This window comes from Jaculus jaculus, chromosome 9, assembly GCF_020740685.1.
Source record: "Jaculus jaculus isolate mJacJac1 chromosome 9, mJacJac1.mat.Y.cur, whole genome shotgun sequence".
In the NCBI taxonomy this organism is placed as follows: domain Eukaryota; kingdom Metazoa; phylum Chordata; class Mammalia; order Rodentia; family Dipodidae; genus Jaculus; species Jaculus jaculus.
In genome coordinates this window covers 119,209,798-119,225,551 of record NC_059110.1, presented here as the reverse complement: position 1 = coordinate 119,225,551, position 15,754 = coordinate 119,209,798, and the positions used below count along the sequence as shown (strand labels likewise).

The 15,754-nt window shown below is 45.8% G+C and overlaps 2 protein-coding genes across 7 annotated transcripts in view; one reads left to right on the top strand and one right to left on the bottom strand.

The window, feature by feature from the left end:
• Positions 1 to 4,985, bottom strand: part of Tbc1d16 (TBC1 domain family member 16) — a 137,059-nt gene extending 132,074 nt beyond the window's left edge. For 2 of the 6 annotated variants that reach the window (XM_045157960.1, XM_045157961.1), the window contains exon 1: positions 4,934 to 4,959. The gene's annotated coding sequence lies outside the window, so the exon portion shown is untranslated. Of the gene's footprint in view, positions 1 to 4,933 lie in introns of all 6 variants that reach the window. The other 4 variants (XM_045157962.1, XM_045157963.1, XM_045157964.1 and 1 more) reach the window with 3 other exon arrangements.
• A 677-nt stretch (positions 4,986 to 5,662) lies between these two features.
• Positions 5,663 to 15,754, top strand: part of Ccdc40 (coiled-coil domain containing 40) — a 63,184-nt gene continuing 53,092 nt past the window's right edge. Inside the window, exons 1-3 of the mRNA XM_045159564.1 lie at positions 5,663 to 5,691; positions 6,945 to 7,086; positions 8,158 to 8,763. Coding sequence (XP_045015499.1) covers positions 5,663 to 5,691; positions 6,945 to 7,086; positions 8,158 to 8,763 — 777 coding nt within the window. The remainder of the gene's footprint in view (positions 5,692 to 6,944; positions 7,087 to 8,157; positions 8,764 to 15,754) is intronic.

Here is a 15,754-nt window from a genome sequence, read left to right as displayed (position 1 = left end):
ACGCACACACAGCAGCAGAACACAAGACCCTGTCTCAAAAGGAAGGTGGAAACACAGGATGGACACCCCAAAGTTGTCTTCTGACCTCCACATCTGCATTAGGCACACACAAATAAGTAAATAAAAATTAAAATTAGGGCTGGAGAGATGGCTTACTGGTTAAGACACTTGCCTGCAAAGCCAAAGGACCTAAATTCAACTCCCCAGGACCCACGTAAGCCAGATGCACAAGGTAGCACATATGTCTGGAGTTCGTTTGCAGCAGCTGGAAGCCCTGACATGCCCATTCTCTATATGGCCCCCGTCTGCTTCTCTCTCTCTCTCTCTCAAATATATAAATAAAATATTTTTAAATTAAAATTTAAAAACAAAACAAGGGGCCGGAGAGATAGCTCAGCAGTTAAGGTGATTGCCTGCAAAGCCTAAGGACCCAGATTCAATTTCCCAGTATCCATGTAAAGCCAGATTCACAAAGTGGCACACATGCCTGGAGTTCATTTGCAGTTGCCAGAGGCCCTGGCACACCCGTTCTCATTCTCTCTCTCTCTCTCATTTTCTCTTTTAAATAAATAAATGAATATTTTTTAAATTATTTATTTATTTATTTGCGAAAGAGCGAGACAGATAGAAAGAGATAGAGAACGGGCACACCAGGGCCTCTAGCCATTGAAAATGAACTCCAGACACATGCCCCACCTTGTGTATCTGGCTTATGTGGGTTCTGGGGAATCGAACCTAGGTCCTTAGACTTCTCAGGCAAGCACCTTAACCATTTAGCCATCTCTCCTGCCTAGTATTTTTAAAAAAATTAAAAAGAACAAAATGAGGGCTGGGGAGATGGCTCAGTGATTGAGGCACTCACCAGCAAGGCCTAACAACCCGGTTTGATTCCGCAGTATCCAAGTCAAGTCAGAGGCACAAAGTGCATTCTATCTGTCTCTCTTTTCGCTCCTCCTCTCTCTCTCCTTGCAAATAAATAAGGTTTTTAAATTTTTTTATTTATTAGAGAGAGGGGAAGGGAGAGCGAGAGAAAGAATTGGTATGCCAGGACCTTTAGCCACTGCAAATGAACTCCAGACATATGTGCCACCATGTACATCTGGCTTATGTGGGCTCTAGGAAATTGAACCTGGGTCCTTAGGCTTCACAGGCAAGCAACTAAACCACTAAGCCATCTCTCCAACCCAATAAAATCAGTTTTTTCTTTATTTATTTGAGAGAGTAGGAGACAGAGTAAGGGGCAGATAGAGAGAAAGAATGGGCACACCAAGGTGCATCTGGCTTTATTTGGGTACTGGGGAATCGAACCTGAGTCCTTAGGCTTTGCAGGCAAATGCCCTAAGCGCTAAGCAATCTCTCCAGCCCCAATAAAATTACTGAAAAAAAAATTGGACAGGTGTGGTAACTCATGCCTTTAATCCCAGCACTCAGAAGGCAGAGGTAGGAGGATCACTGTGAGTTCAAGGCCACCCTGAGATTACATAGTGATTTCAGGTCAGCCTGGGCTAGAGTGAGACCCTAACTTGAAAACCAAAAATAATAAATTAATTAATAAACAAAAAGGGCTGGAGAAATGGTTCAGCAGTTAAAGGCACTTTTTCATAAAGCCTAAGAGCCTGGGGTTTGATTCCCTAGTACCCATGTAAAGCCAGATGCACAAAGTGGTGCATGTGTCTGGAGCTCATTTGCAGTGGGAAGAAGCCCTGGCGTGCCCATTCTCCCTCCCCGCCTCTCTCCCAGCCCCCTCTGTCAAATAAATTTAAATTTTTTCTTTTAAAATAAACAGAAAAATAAGTTTACTATATGCCTGGCCCTTGTGGCTTCTCATAACCTTGTAGCAAGCCTTGGATGTAAGTGGTAGCATTGACATTTTACAGATGGGAAACTAGGGCACAGGAGAATCACAAAGACTGGCAGCAGCTGTACCTGAATCCAGGGTCTACCTCTGGAGGCCATGCGGGCTCTTGGTTTGATTTGATTGTTTTTGTTGTTGTTGATCTTGATTTTTTTGTTGTTGTTGTTTTGTTTTGTTTTTGAGACAGGATCTCACTGTATAGCTCAGGCTGACCTGGAACTCATGGAAATCCTCCTGCCTCAGCTTCTCAAGTACTGGGAGTGCAGTCATGAACTAGCACACCCAGCTTGAAGGTCATGCTGTTGCCACGGCACTTTGCCATTCAAAGCTGCAAGGCAAGGTGCCAGGAAGATGGCTCCGTGGTGAGAAGTGCTCGCTTGTAAAACCTGCCAGCCTGGGTTCAATTCTCAAGCCACGCCCATGAGCCAGACGCAAAAAGCGGTGCACCGGGCACTCATTTGCAGTGACAAGAGGTCTGGCACACCTGTACACACGCATACAAGAGGCCTGGCACACCTGTACACACGCACACAAGAGGCCTGGCACACCTGTACACACGCACACAAGTACATAAAAATCTTTTACAACTGGGGGCCGAGGCACCAGCACAGTAGCAGGGGGGTTTTGCCCGTGCAAAGGCCCCTCACCAAGACCCGTGCTGAAGCCAAGGGTGCTGCTCACAGACGAGTGAGCAGATCCTGCAGCTCGCGGTTCCCAGTGGCACCCTGCTCCCATGCACCTTATCAACCACCGCAGCATTCGTTCGTTCAGACGTGAGGCCAGTGACAGGAGGAAAACAAGGTGTTTTGGAGCTGGGACAAACTGTGCCTGGGCCATGCTGGGTCACTCTAGCTTCATAACAGGGAAAGACGTCACGTGTCATGTCCCCACATGAAGTGGGGGTGAGGCCCAGTCCCGCTCGCAGATGTGCTGTGTGCATTTAGAAAATCCACGTAGGAGCCCAAGAGCCACCAATGCAGTCAGCATAACTGCTAGAGGAGTCAAAGTTTCTCTGGGTTAGAACTTCATTAGCTGTATTCTGAGACCCAGCTACCAAAACCATGCAAACAAAAGAAAAAGAGTTCCCCTAAGGTAGCAAGGTAGCGGGAACGGGGCTAGGGGAGTTTAATAATATATCCTGTTGGGCTGGAGAGATGGCTTAGTAGTTGAGGCTCTTGCCTGCGAAGCCTAAAGACTCATGTTCAACTCTCCAGGTCCCATGTAGCCAGGCGCACAGTGACACTGGAGCTCAAGCTCACAATCCGTACTTGTGCACAAAGGGGCGCACACATCTGGAGTTCGACTGTAGTGGCTGGAGGTCCTGGACCACCAACTCTCTCTCCCCCTCTCTCACACATAAAGAATATATCCTGGGGCTGGAGAGATGGCTTAGCGGTTAAGCGCTTGCCTGTGAAGCCTAAGGACCCCGGTTCGAGGCTCGGCTCCCCAGGTCCCACGTTAGCCAGATGCACAAGGGGGCGCACGCGTCTGGAGTTCGTTTGCAGTGGCTGGAAGCCCTGGCGCGCCCATTCTCTCTCTCTCCCTCTATCTTTCTTTCTCTCTGTGTCTGTCGCTCTCAAATAAATAAATAAATAAATAAATAATTTTTTAAAAAAAGAATATATCCTGTTATTATATATGTATATATATACATATGTGTATGTGTGTATATATATATATATATATATATAAAACTTTTTAAAAACTGAGTTGCAGAAAACACAGCAAATACACAGCCCACAAGAACCTTCAGATACAAACAGCTGGGAAAGACCTTGGAAGTGATTTCTGAATGCTAGATCACTTTATTATTACTTTTATGTGCACACAGACACACACACACATACATGCTAGGGTCTCTCCTGCAGCTGCAAAGAAATGCCTGTCCAGCTTTACCTGAGTGGCCCTGGAATTGAGCCCCAGCACTGTGACAGCTTATTTGTCACTATCAGTTTCCCAGTCGAGGTTTCTAACAAGTTATTTTTAAACCTTGCGCACAGATTTTAAGTCCTTTGGTCAGTTGGTAAAATGGAGATAGGAGCTCTCCAACCCCCAGGTGTTAGAATATGCCCCCATGAGACCAGCTATTTCTTAGTTTTTGTTGTTGTTTTTAGTTTTTTTGAGGTAGGGTCTCACGCTAGCCCAGGCTGAGCTGGAATTCACTATGTATTCTCAGGATGGCCTCGAACTCATGGCGATCCTCCTACCTCTGCCTCCCGAGTGCTGGGATTAAAGGCCGAGAGCAGACATTTCAGAGAGCCTCATCCCCTTTCTTTCCAGATTAAAGAACGGCATGCCTTCCGGTAAGAAAGCAAGGAGACCCTCAGGATCTAGTCACAGGAGCCCACGAGCCCAGCTTCCAACACGGAACTTGACAGAGGCCGCGAAACAAACTTTACCGGAGCAAAGAGACGTCACTACATCCTATTCTTCTATTTCTGAACCAAATCTGAACTAGATCGTGGCCAACATATGATACCAACTTCCGAGTGTGGGAATAACAGGATTTCAGCTTTTACCGAGTTCTGGCAGCGCTCCTGGGGTTATTTTTAGCAATCTTAAATTGCACTTTTTTTCTCTTCCCTCCCTCCCTCCCTCTCTCTCCCTTCCCCCCCCCCCCACTCTCTCTCTCTCTCTCAGAAGACCCCAGGCTAAAAGGAAAGAGGACCCTGACATGTGGCTCTTCCGCAGCCGAGACCATGCCCCGCAGGCTAGCGTGCGCGTCCCGAGCGCCAGGCGCCCCGATGGGGCCGCGTGGGCCTGGCCGGGACCCCGCAAGTTCCCGTTCGCATGCGGAGCTCATCCCGGCAGACAAAGACTGCAAGTGCCCCGACCTGCAGCTGCAGACGGGCGGGGACCGCGTCTCCTCGAGCCGGGGCCCACTCCCAGCCCGGGGTGCCCCAGGAGCGTCCCCGAGGAGATCCGGGTCTTTCCGCACCGCCCCCGCCCCGCGCCCGGTCCCTCCGGTTCCTCCCGGGCAGCAGGCCCGCGCCCCGAGCGTCCCCATCCGAACGGGGCCACGCGCCGCCCGAGGGGCCCGAGGGGTCCCCACAGCCCCAGCCGGACCCCGATACCCACCGGGTCCCGCCGCGGGGGCCGGACTCGCGCCGGCTCCGGGAGCCGCCGCCGCCGCCGCCACCGTCGCCGCCGCCGCCAGCGAGGCGCGGTGGGGCGGAGACTCGCCGAAGCCCGGCCCCCTCCCCTCTCCGGCCCCGCCCCGCCCCGGCCCGGGAGCCCCCGGGTGCTGTCCCCCGGCCTCCCCACTACACCGGTCCCCGCGAGAGACTCCATCTCCCGCGTGCGCATCAGTGTGTTTTTCAAACGTGGGGCTACGAAGGACCAAAATCCATCCAAGGCCCCCGGAGCTCCCTCCTCTGCTAAGGAGTCCTCGCAGGACCCGGGGGGACGAGTGGGGGGACAAGGTGCCTGCGTGCCCAGAGGCTGGACATGGAAGATCCGGAGCCAGGCACGGGGGTCCCCGGCACCGCTCACCCTGAAGGCCACAGCCCCTCCCCCGGGGCCCGGGAGCATCCCGGACGCTAGAGGTGCAGGTGCGCCTCTGGGAACACGTTGACACTGTTGTCATCCTCGGGAAACAGCCCGGGAGGGGCAGACTCACTCGGGCACCACGACGGAGCAGGCATATTAAACATGCGATTTATTTATTTATTCCTGGGCGTGTCTAGATGGTGCGTTTCTGCGAGTGCGTCGCCATAGCAGTGCGCCCCGCGCCCGGGTCCCCAGCCCTCTTGGAAGCGCGTGGCCAGGGCTTCGCCGGATGTTGACGGCGTCGCCTAGCAACCAGAGATGGCGGAGCAGGAGGACCAAGCTGGCGGGTAAGCCGGGTGGAGTGGGCTAGCGGGTCTTAGAACCCGCAGCGGGCGCGCTCTTGGCCCTCTGAGCCCAGGTGACCTGTCCCTTCCCTAGCACCGTGGCCTTCGCTTCTGTGCTCCTTCCTTATTCCGTCCCTTGTCCCACCCTCACTTTCAAAGCCTTTCTTATCCTCGGGACCACCTCTCCCCCCACGGCCCTCCTCTCGTCTTTACCTCCTGCCCTTTGTCCTTTCCTACCCTCCCTTTCCTGCTTGCAGCTTCTCTCAAAGACTCCGGACTCCTGCACCCTGCAGTCACCATGGCAACGCCATGCTTGGCTGTCCAGTCTGCAGAGCAATGCACGAATCCATGAGATGCTGCCCCACCTTGTGAAGGGCATACTGGCTGTGACAAGGACCAGCCCAGCCCTGCACGTCCGTGCTGCAGGAGTGCATTCCCTGTCACCGGCTTTAGGCGTGGGGGCAGGCGCACCCCCAGCACTTAGTGTGCACCCACCCGGAGAAGCGACCTGAAAATGCCACAGCCAGCCCTCTGCTGTTAGGCTTTGTGTGAAAGGAGAGAAGGCAGATTTAAACAATTCGCTTTGCCCCACGCAATTCTGTCTTGTTTCATAGTAAAAGGAACAACATTGAATCTATATGTACTGGCACGGGAAGCTGTCCAGGTTACACCACAGGGGAATAGGTATACCATGATGTCTGAAAGAACACAGATGCTCCTTAAACGCGGGAAGAGGGAAAGTCATAAAAGTTTTTTTCACTATCTGTGAAACACGTCTGTGTTAATTGGTTTTTTAAAAAAGTTAGCTTTGCTTGCAATTTTTATTCTTTTTTATTTTATTTATTTTATTTGCTTTTGAGACAGTGTCTCTCTATAGCCCAGGTTGACCTGGAATTCACTCTGTAATCTCAGGGTGGCCTCGAACTCATGGCGATCCTCCTACCTTTGTCTCCCGAGTGCTAGGATTAAAAGCGTGTGCCACCTCGCCCAGCTTGGCCTTCTACTTCTTGTCCCCAGCTTTGTCCTAGAGACAGAATGGCTAAGATGGCTTTGTTAGGTGATCTCACGCTCTGCTCCTTTAATGACACGATAACTGTATTTTCCACTCATTCTCATGACTTGTGGCCCCTGGCAAGTATGAATAGTGCTGGGAAAGTCCTGACTGGCAGCAGCCGGGAAGACCAGGACACACCAGCAAACAGCAGGGCACAGAGCACCCAAAGTGATGCAGCCGCTCCTACTGTCTCTGAAAGCAGGTCTCGCCCTGAAGGCCAGCCAGCTTCTGAGGAAGAGAGGGAGGATGCTGCAGGCCAGCCAGCTTCTGAAGAAGAGAGGGAGCAAGCTGCAGGCCAGCCAGCTTCTGAGGAATGGGAGGAGGAGCTTGCTGCAGGCCCTGAGGTAAAGTCCTTGGAGGGCTGGGAGGGAGCTGATCTGGGCTCCTATTTGCTAGGAGGTAAATGGAGTCAGGATTTTCCTTGGTCCATGTCACAATTCTTTGCACTGGAACACACTCAGTTCAGGCTCAGAGAAACTCATTGTTTTTCTTCTCACCTCATTCTAAAGGATAGTTCCTCAGTCACAAATGCCAAACCTGTATATTCAACTCTTGGATGCCTTGAGTTTTCAGGAGTCATTCCTGTAAGGAACCTGTCCATGGAAAACAGAGACTAGATAAATGAAAACAGTAACTGTATTCTCTCAGGGTTATGCGCACCCAGAACGGGCACCAGAGACAGAGTGGAGAGTCAAAAGGTTTATTCATGTCGACATCGCTGCAGGGGAATAAGTGGCAAAGCCGGAGGACTGAGCAATGATGGCTCAGAGGTGTTGTTTTTATACTTTATTTATTTGCAGACAGAAAGAGACAGAGCAGAGAGAAAGAGAATACAGGCATGCCAGGGCCTCTAGCCACTGCAAACATATTTCAGATGCACACTCCACTTTGCACATCTGGCTTTGCATGGGTGCTGGGGAATCAAACCAGGGTCATTAGGCTTTGCAGGCAAGTGCCCTAACCGCTTAGCCATTCTCCAGCCTGGCTCGGAGTTTTTATAGGCCATGTGACAGACAGTTTGACATCACCCTGACTTCTTCACATTATCGTGGGCTTTAAGTTTCTAAGGCTACACAATGCGGGAAGCACGTTCACCCATTGTCTGGTTTTGCAAGATGTCTAACCGCAAGGCAGACACAGCTGTGCTGGGGTGCAGTAAACACAGAGCTTCAAGGATTTGTACTCTTAGCACATATTCTTTCCAGCTTGGACTCTGGGGCATTTGTAAGACAGGACAGGGACTGCTCAGCACAGGGTGGGGCTTTTGGGGAGAGTCAGAATAGCGTTGTCTCCCCGTTAACTCTCCACAACATCAGGAGTGGAGGGAAGCAGGCAAAATCAGAGTTAGTACGCTATGAACCCTGACAACGCGCATGATTTTTATTTTTTTTGGGGGGGGGGCCTCTCTATTACAGGCGTTACCGTTGGAGATCAGTGGCCAGGAAAGTGACAAGGTGGGTTCCACCGAGGGTCCTGAAGGGGACCTCACAACTGAAGGAGATGGTGACGGTAAAGGCGAGTTTGAAGAGGCAACGGTGGGCTCTGAGGAAGTACCACGAGGGGAAAAAGACGCCACCTTGGATGCCACACCTGAGGGGAAAATTGAATCCTCTGGGGAGGTCGCCCCAGAAGAGAAAAGTGATTCCATCAGGGATGTCAAGCATGAAGAGGGAGTGGAATCTATGTTGGACGCTGCACCTGAGACAGAAAGCAAGTCCTTCAAGGAGGCTGGGGAAGAACTAGAGTCCTTCGAGCAGGATGAAATGGAGGACGACAGCTACACCTACATGTATGTGGACGGGGACCTCTCTGAGAGAATGACCATCTCCGGTGAACTCACCTTCTCCGACGTCAGCACCTGGGAAATGACCGCAGAGGAGGCGGCCCCTGCAGCATACCTGCATGAAGGGGCCGTCGAGGCTGGGGCTTTCGAGGCGGGCCCCTCTGAGCCACCCCAGGAAGACTCAGAAACGTATGAACAAAGAGGCCCAGCAGCTGCGGAGCCACCAGAAGGCAGCATGGTGAGTAACCCTCAATGATTCTGCTTTGTAACGGTGGTTTTTTCTTTTAATTTTTTAAAAATATTTTGTTATTGACAGCTTCCATAACTGGAAACAACATCTCATGGTAGTTCCCTCCCTCCCCCCACTTTCCCATTTGAAACTCCACTCTCCATCATATCCCCTCCCGTTCTCAATCACTCTCTTTTATTTTGATGTCATGATCTTTTCCTCCTGTTCTGATGGTCTTGTGTAGGTAGTGTCAGGCACTGTGAGGTCATGGATATCCAGGCCATTTTGTGTCTGGAGGAGCACGTTGTAAGGAGTCCTATCCTTCCTTTGGCTCTTACGTTCTTTCCCCCACCTCTTCAGCAATAGACCCTGAGCCATGGAAAGTGTGGTTGAGATATTTCAGTGCTGAGCACTCCTCTGTCACTTCTTCTCAGCACCATGATACCTTCTGAGTCATCCCAAGGTCACTGCCATCTGAAAAAAGAATGTTCTTTATCCAAAAATGAGAGTAGCATTAATATGTAAGTATGAACGTTAAGAGAAGTGCTTGCTGGGCAGTTCGGTGGGCATAGTATATACATTTAGCCAGACACCAGCAGACTTTACACCCCTAGGGCTCATGACTACCCATGTTATAGGTTTTCAGTATCAGGGAGTGGGCCTCCAGTCAAATTAGAGGGTGGTTGGTTTCCCCAATGACAGATATGCCACTATTGTACCTGTTGGCTCATTTGGCCTGGCTGGCTAAATTTAAGGCATATAGTGTCCACTATTGAGTATCTTCACTGGTAATTTCTCTCTCACCCATTGAACTGCATGCAGCATGGCTTTTTCCAGCTTTCTATCAGCTGGTCTACATGGAGGAGGTTATCATCTCAGTCCCAGCAGAGTTCCTCAGTGGCCTTACAGCCCAAGTATGTGGATTCTTCAACAATAGGTTCTTACCACCTATTCCTGGTGGGAAACCAAGAGCCTTAGCAATGACCTGTAATGTTTGGGGGGCATCAGGGACCTCCCTGGCCAACATCTCACTGGAAGGTATCCATCCCTGGCACTGAAAATTTCCTAGTAACAATCTATGGCTCCTGTCTGTTCCATTGTCCAAAAAAGTAGGTTTCCATATGACTTATTTCTATCCTTTTAGATTTTGATTAGCCCTCCCTCTACCTTTCCTTTATTCAATCTTTACCCCTGACCTCACTTGGGCCTTTTCACCCCCATTAATCTGTTCTTCTACTTACATATATACAACACCATCCTATTAGGTCCCCCCTCCCTCCCTTTCTATTCCTTTTATATCTCCTTTCCAGTTTACTGGCCTTTGCTATTGAGTTTTCTTCCTACTCACACGGAAGTCCAATCATCTGTAGCTAGGATCCACATATGAGAGAGAACATGCGACATTTGGCTTTTACCTCACTTAGTTTAATCCTTTCCAGATCCATCCATTTTCCTGCAAATTTCATAACTTCATTTTTCTTCACTGCTGAGTAGAACTCCATTGTGTAAATGTGCCATATCTTCATTATCCACTCATCAGTTGAGGGACATCTCGGCTGGTTTCTTTTCCTAGCTATTGTGAATAGAGTGGCAATAAACATAGTTGAGCAAGTATCTCTAAGGTAGTGAGACGAGTCCTTAGGATATATGCCTAGGAGTGCTACAGCTGGGTCATATCGTAGATCTATTTTCATCTGTCTCAGGAGCCTCCACACTGATTTCCACAATGGCTGGACCAGATTGCATCCCCACCAACAGTAGAGAAGGGTTCCTATTTTTCCACATCCTCACCAGGAGTTATGTTATTTGTTTTCATGATGGTAGCCAATCTGACAAGAGTGAGGTGGAATCTCAACGTAGTTTTTAATCTGCATTTCCCTGATGACTAGGGATGTCAAACACTTTTTTAGATGTTTATATGCCATCTGTGTTTCTTCCTTTGAGAACTCTCTATTTAGTTCCATAGCCCATTTTTTAATTGGGTGGTTTGATTTCTTATTATTTAATTTTTGAGTTCTTTGTATATCCTAGATATTAATCCTCTATCAGATGTATAGCTGGCAAAGATTTTCTCCCATTCTGTAGGTTGCCTCTTTGCTCTATTCACACTGTCTTTTGCCATACAAAATACTTGTAATTTCATTAGGTCCCAGCAATTAATCTGTAGTTTTATTGCCTGAGCAATTGGGGTTTTATTCAGAAAGTCTTTGCCAAGACCAATATGTTGAAGGGTTTCCCCTACTTTTCCCTCTAACAGTTTCAGACTTTCAGGTCTGATATTAAGGTCTTTGATCCATTTGGATTTAATTCTTGTACATGGAGAGAGATAAGGACCTATTTTCATCCTTCTACAGATACATATTCAGTTTTCCCAGCACCATTTGCAGAAGGGGCTGTCTTTTCTCCAATGAATATTTTTGGCATTTTTGTCCAATATCAGGTGGCTATAGCTACCCGGGCTTACATCAGGGTCTTCTATTCTGTTCCATTGATCTACATGTCTGCTTTTGTGCCAGTACCACGCTGTTTTTATTACTATGGGTCTGTAGTATAGGTTAAAATCAGGTATGGTGATACCACCAGCCTTATTTTTGTTGCTCAAAATTGTTTTAGATATTCATGGTTTTTATGCTTCCAAATGAATTTTTGGATTGTTTTTTCTATTTGTATGAAGAATACCATTGGAATTTTGATGGAGATTGCATTAAATGTGTAGATGCTTTTGGTAAGATTGCCATTTTCATAATATTGATTCTTCTGATCCAAGAACAAGGGATTTCTCGCTTGGGTGTTTCCAAGTTTTCGTTGTAGAGATCCTTTACTTCCTTGGTTAGGTTTATTCCAAGGTACTTTATTTTTTTTATGCAATTGTGAATGGGAGTAATTCTCTGATTTCATCCTCTGTGTATTTGTTGTTAGCATATAGGAAGGCTACTGATTTCTGTGTGTTTACTTTGTATCCTGCTACATGGCTATAGGTGTTTAACAGCTCCAACAGTTTGCTGGTAGAGTTTTTTAGGGTCCCTTATTTATAGAATCATGTCATCTGCAAATAATGATAACTTGACCCCTTCCTTTCCAATTTATATCCCTTTTATTTGTGTCTTTTGCCTTATTGCTATGGCTAAGACTTCCAGAACTATATTAAATAAAAATGGGGACAGTGGACACCTTTGTCTTGTTCCTGATTTTCAACTTTCTCTCCACTTAGTATTATGTTGGCTGTAGGCTTGTCATAAATACACTTTATTATATTGATACATGATCCTTCTATTCCCAGTCTCTGTGGGACTTTTATCATGAAGGGATGTTGGATTTTGTCAAATGCTTTTTCTGCATCTAATGAGATGATCATTTGATTTTTGTTCTTCAGTCCATTTATATAATGTATTACATTTATTGATTTGCATATGTTGAACCATCCCTGAATCTCTGGGATAAAACCCATTTGGTCGGGATGCATGATCTTTCTGATATATTCTCGTATTCTGTTTGCCAATATTTTATTGAGAATTTTTGCATCTATGTTCATGAGGGAGATTGGTCTGTAATGTTCTTTCTTTTTTTTTTTTTTTTTTTTTTCTTTTTCTATCTTTACCTGGCTTTGGTATCAGGATGATGCTGGCTTTGTAGAAGGAGTTTGGTAGGATTCTTTCTTTTTCTATTTTATGGAAAAATTTAAGAGGCATTTGTGTTAGTTCTTCCACGAAGGTCTGGTAAAATTCATTGGTGAATCCATCTGGGCCTGGACGTTTTTTAGTTGGGAGATTTTTGATAACCACTTGGATCTCCATACTTGTTATAGGTCTATTTAAGTGGTTAATCTCATCTTGATTTAATTTAGGTAAGTCATATAAATCAAGAAAATCATCCATTTCTTTCAGATTTTCAAACTTAGTGGAGTATACGTTTTTGTAGTAAGTCCCTATGATTTTTTAAATGTCTTTGGTATATGTTGTGATGGCGCCTTTTTCATCTCTAATTTTATTAATTTGTGTATCTTCTTTCTTTTGGCCAGATTTGCTAACAGTTTATCAATCTTGTTTATCCTTTCAAAGAACTAACTCAATGTTTCATTGATTCTTTGGATTTTTGGGGGGGTTCTATTTCATTAATTTCTGACCTAATCTTTATTATTTCTTCCATCTACTAATTTTTGGCTTGCCTTGTGTTTTCTTTTTCCAAGGCTTTAAGGTGAAGCATTAAGTTGTTTACTTGTGACCTTTTGAATTTCTTTTTTAATTTTATTTACTTATTTATTTATTTGCAAGCAGAGAGAGAGTGAGAGAATGAGTACTCCAGGGCCTCCAGCCACTGCAAATGAACTCGACAGATGCACCTCCTTGTGCATCTGGCTTACATGGGTCCTGGGGAATCGAACTAGGGTCCTTAGGCTTTGCAGGCAAACACCTTATAACCACTAAGCCATATCTCCAGCCCTCTAATTTCTTAATATAGGCACTTAAAGCTATAAGTTTCCCTTTTAGGACTGCCTTCATTGTGTTCCAAAGGTTTTGGTATGTTGTGTTCTCATTATCATTTGACTCTATGAATTTTTGATTTCCTTCTTGATTTCTTCATTGACCCATTCATCATTTAGTAGTGTATTGTTTAGTTTCCATGATTTTGTGTATGCTCTATAGCTTTTCTTGCTATTGATTTGTAGTTTGATCCCATTGTGATCAGACAAAATGCAAGGGAATTTCAATTTCTCCGTATTTGTTAAGATTTGTTTTATGTCCTAATATATGGTTTGTTTTAGAGAATGTTACATATGCTGCTGAAAAGAATGTGTATTCTGCAACATTTGGATGAAATGTTCTGTATATTTCTGTTATTTAATTTCTGTTATTCTGAAATTTTTAATTTCTGTCATTTAATCCAAATGCCTCTCTGTTTATTTTTTGCCATAATAACTTGCCAATTGATGAGAGTGGGGTGCTGAAGTCACCCACTACCACTGTGTTTGGTGTTATCTGTGACCTTAGTTCTAATAGCGTTTGAAGTTGGGAGCCCCCATGTTAGGTGCATATATATTTAGGATTGTAATGTCCTCCTGTTAGAGTGTACCTTTAATCAATATAAAGTGACCTTCCTTATCTTTCCTAACTAATGTTGGACTAAAGTCTACCTTGTCAGATATTAGGATAGCAACCCCTGCTTGTTTTCTAGGCCCATTTGCTTGAAACACCATTTTCCAACCTTTCACCCTAAAATGGTGTCCATCCTTTGTAGAAAGGTGAGTTTCTTGGAGGCAACAAATTGAAGGATCCTGCTTTTTTAACCCAGTCTGTAAACCTATGTCTTTTGGTTGGGGCATTGAGGCCATTAATATTAAGAGATACTATTGAAAGGTATGTATTTATTTTTGCCATTTTTCTTGTTTTGTAGTTCTTCCAGTTTTACCTTTGTTTTCTTGTATTAACTAGTATTTGAGTATGGTTTGTTTTTTTCCAGGGTCCTTATATGTATGTTTTTCTTTCTCTTCACCATGAAGTATCCTTTCAAGTATTTTCTGTATAGCTGGTTTTATCAAATATTCCTTTAGCCTGCTTTTGTTGTGGAATGTCCTTATTTCTCCATCTATCTGAATGGATATCTTTGCAGGATAGGGTAACCTTGGCTGACAGTTGTTACCTTTCAGAACCTGGAATACATCATTCCAGGCCCTTCTGGCTTTGAAAGTCTGTGTTGAATAATCCTATTAGTTTGTCTTTCTCTTTGTTGGACTGTATTAGATCTGCCACCTGGTCTTGTAGTTTATATATTCTGTCCTCTCCTTCACCCATTCCACTGGTGATATTATCCACAGAGTTATTTATTTATTTATAACTTTTTAAGTTTTAAAATATATTTATTTATTTGAGAGAGAGAGAATAGGCACACCAGGGCTTCCAGCCACTGCAAATGAACTCCAGATGCATGTGTCCCCTTGTGCATCTGGCTTATGTGGGTCCTGGGGAAGCGAACTGGGATCCTTTGGTTTTGCATACAAATGCCTTAACTGCTAAGCCATCTCTCCAGCCCCAGAGTTTTTTTTTATTTCATTGACTGTGTTCTTCATTGCTAGTAATTCTGACTGGTTTTCTTTATTATTTCCATTTCCTTATTTATGTCTTGTATTGACCTTATTTCATTAAGTTGGTTTCCTGTGTCTTCTTTGATTCCTTTGATTTCCTCTTTGACTTCTTTGAGCATATTTATAATCATTCTTTTGAAATCTTTCTCAGGCATTTCCTCTAACTCATTCTCACTGGAGGTCATTTCTGATGCATTAATACTTGTGATGGATTTATATTATCTTGATTTTTGGTGTTTCTTGTGTTGTAATGTATATATTTTTGCATCTTGGATTAATTTAATGCTTGGATTTTCTAGTTAGCTGCAGTATTATTAGGAGTATCAATCAATCTGAGGTTATATATCTTCAGGGTAGGAGCTTAAGGTGTTGGTGTGGCTCTCAAGGCTGTCAGAGAAACTACAAAAGTGACCCTAGATGTTGGGTTTGCCTGCTATGGGAGTATTCAAGAAGGCTGAGTGGAACAAAATACAGGCAGATTCTAAAATTTAACTAAACAGTGTACACTTTCAATGAAAAACAGCAGAGTATTTATGCAAGAGTAAGTATTATGATAACCAGATCCTCTAACAAAGTCACTGTCCTTATGATGTGTGTTACCCCACACCCTTAATCCTGTCAACTAGAAGGCTAAGATTTCTGGTCTGTTGAGGGTTCCAAGTGAGCTTGTGACCATGTGAGACCCTTCCCTGGTGTAATCCCAGTTACATTTTGGGATGGCTTTGGTCTCAGTTATGCTGCGCTCCTGCCTGGGTCCCTCTTTGCTGTGCTGTGGGCTCAGGCAGGCTGGCTGGGTCACGGGATCGCTGCTCTGATCACCTGTGCCAGGTGTGTGTAGGGGCGCTCCCTTCCCCAGCTCTCTGGAGCTTGCTGGCGCTGGGGGAGGGGAGGCTGTGGATAGTGGCTGATGTTTTCCCGCTG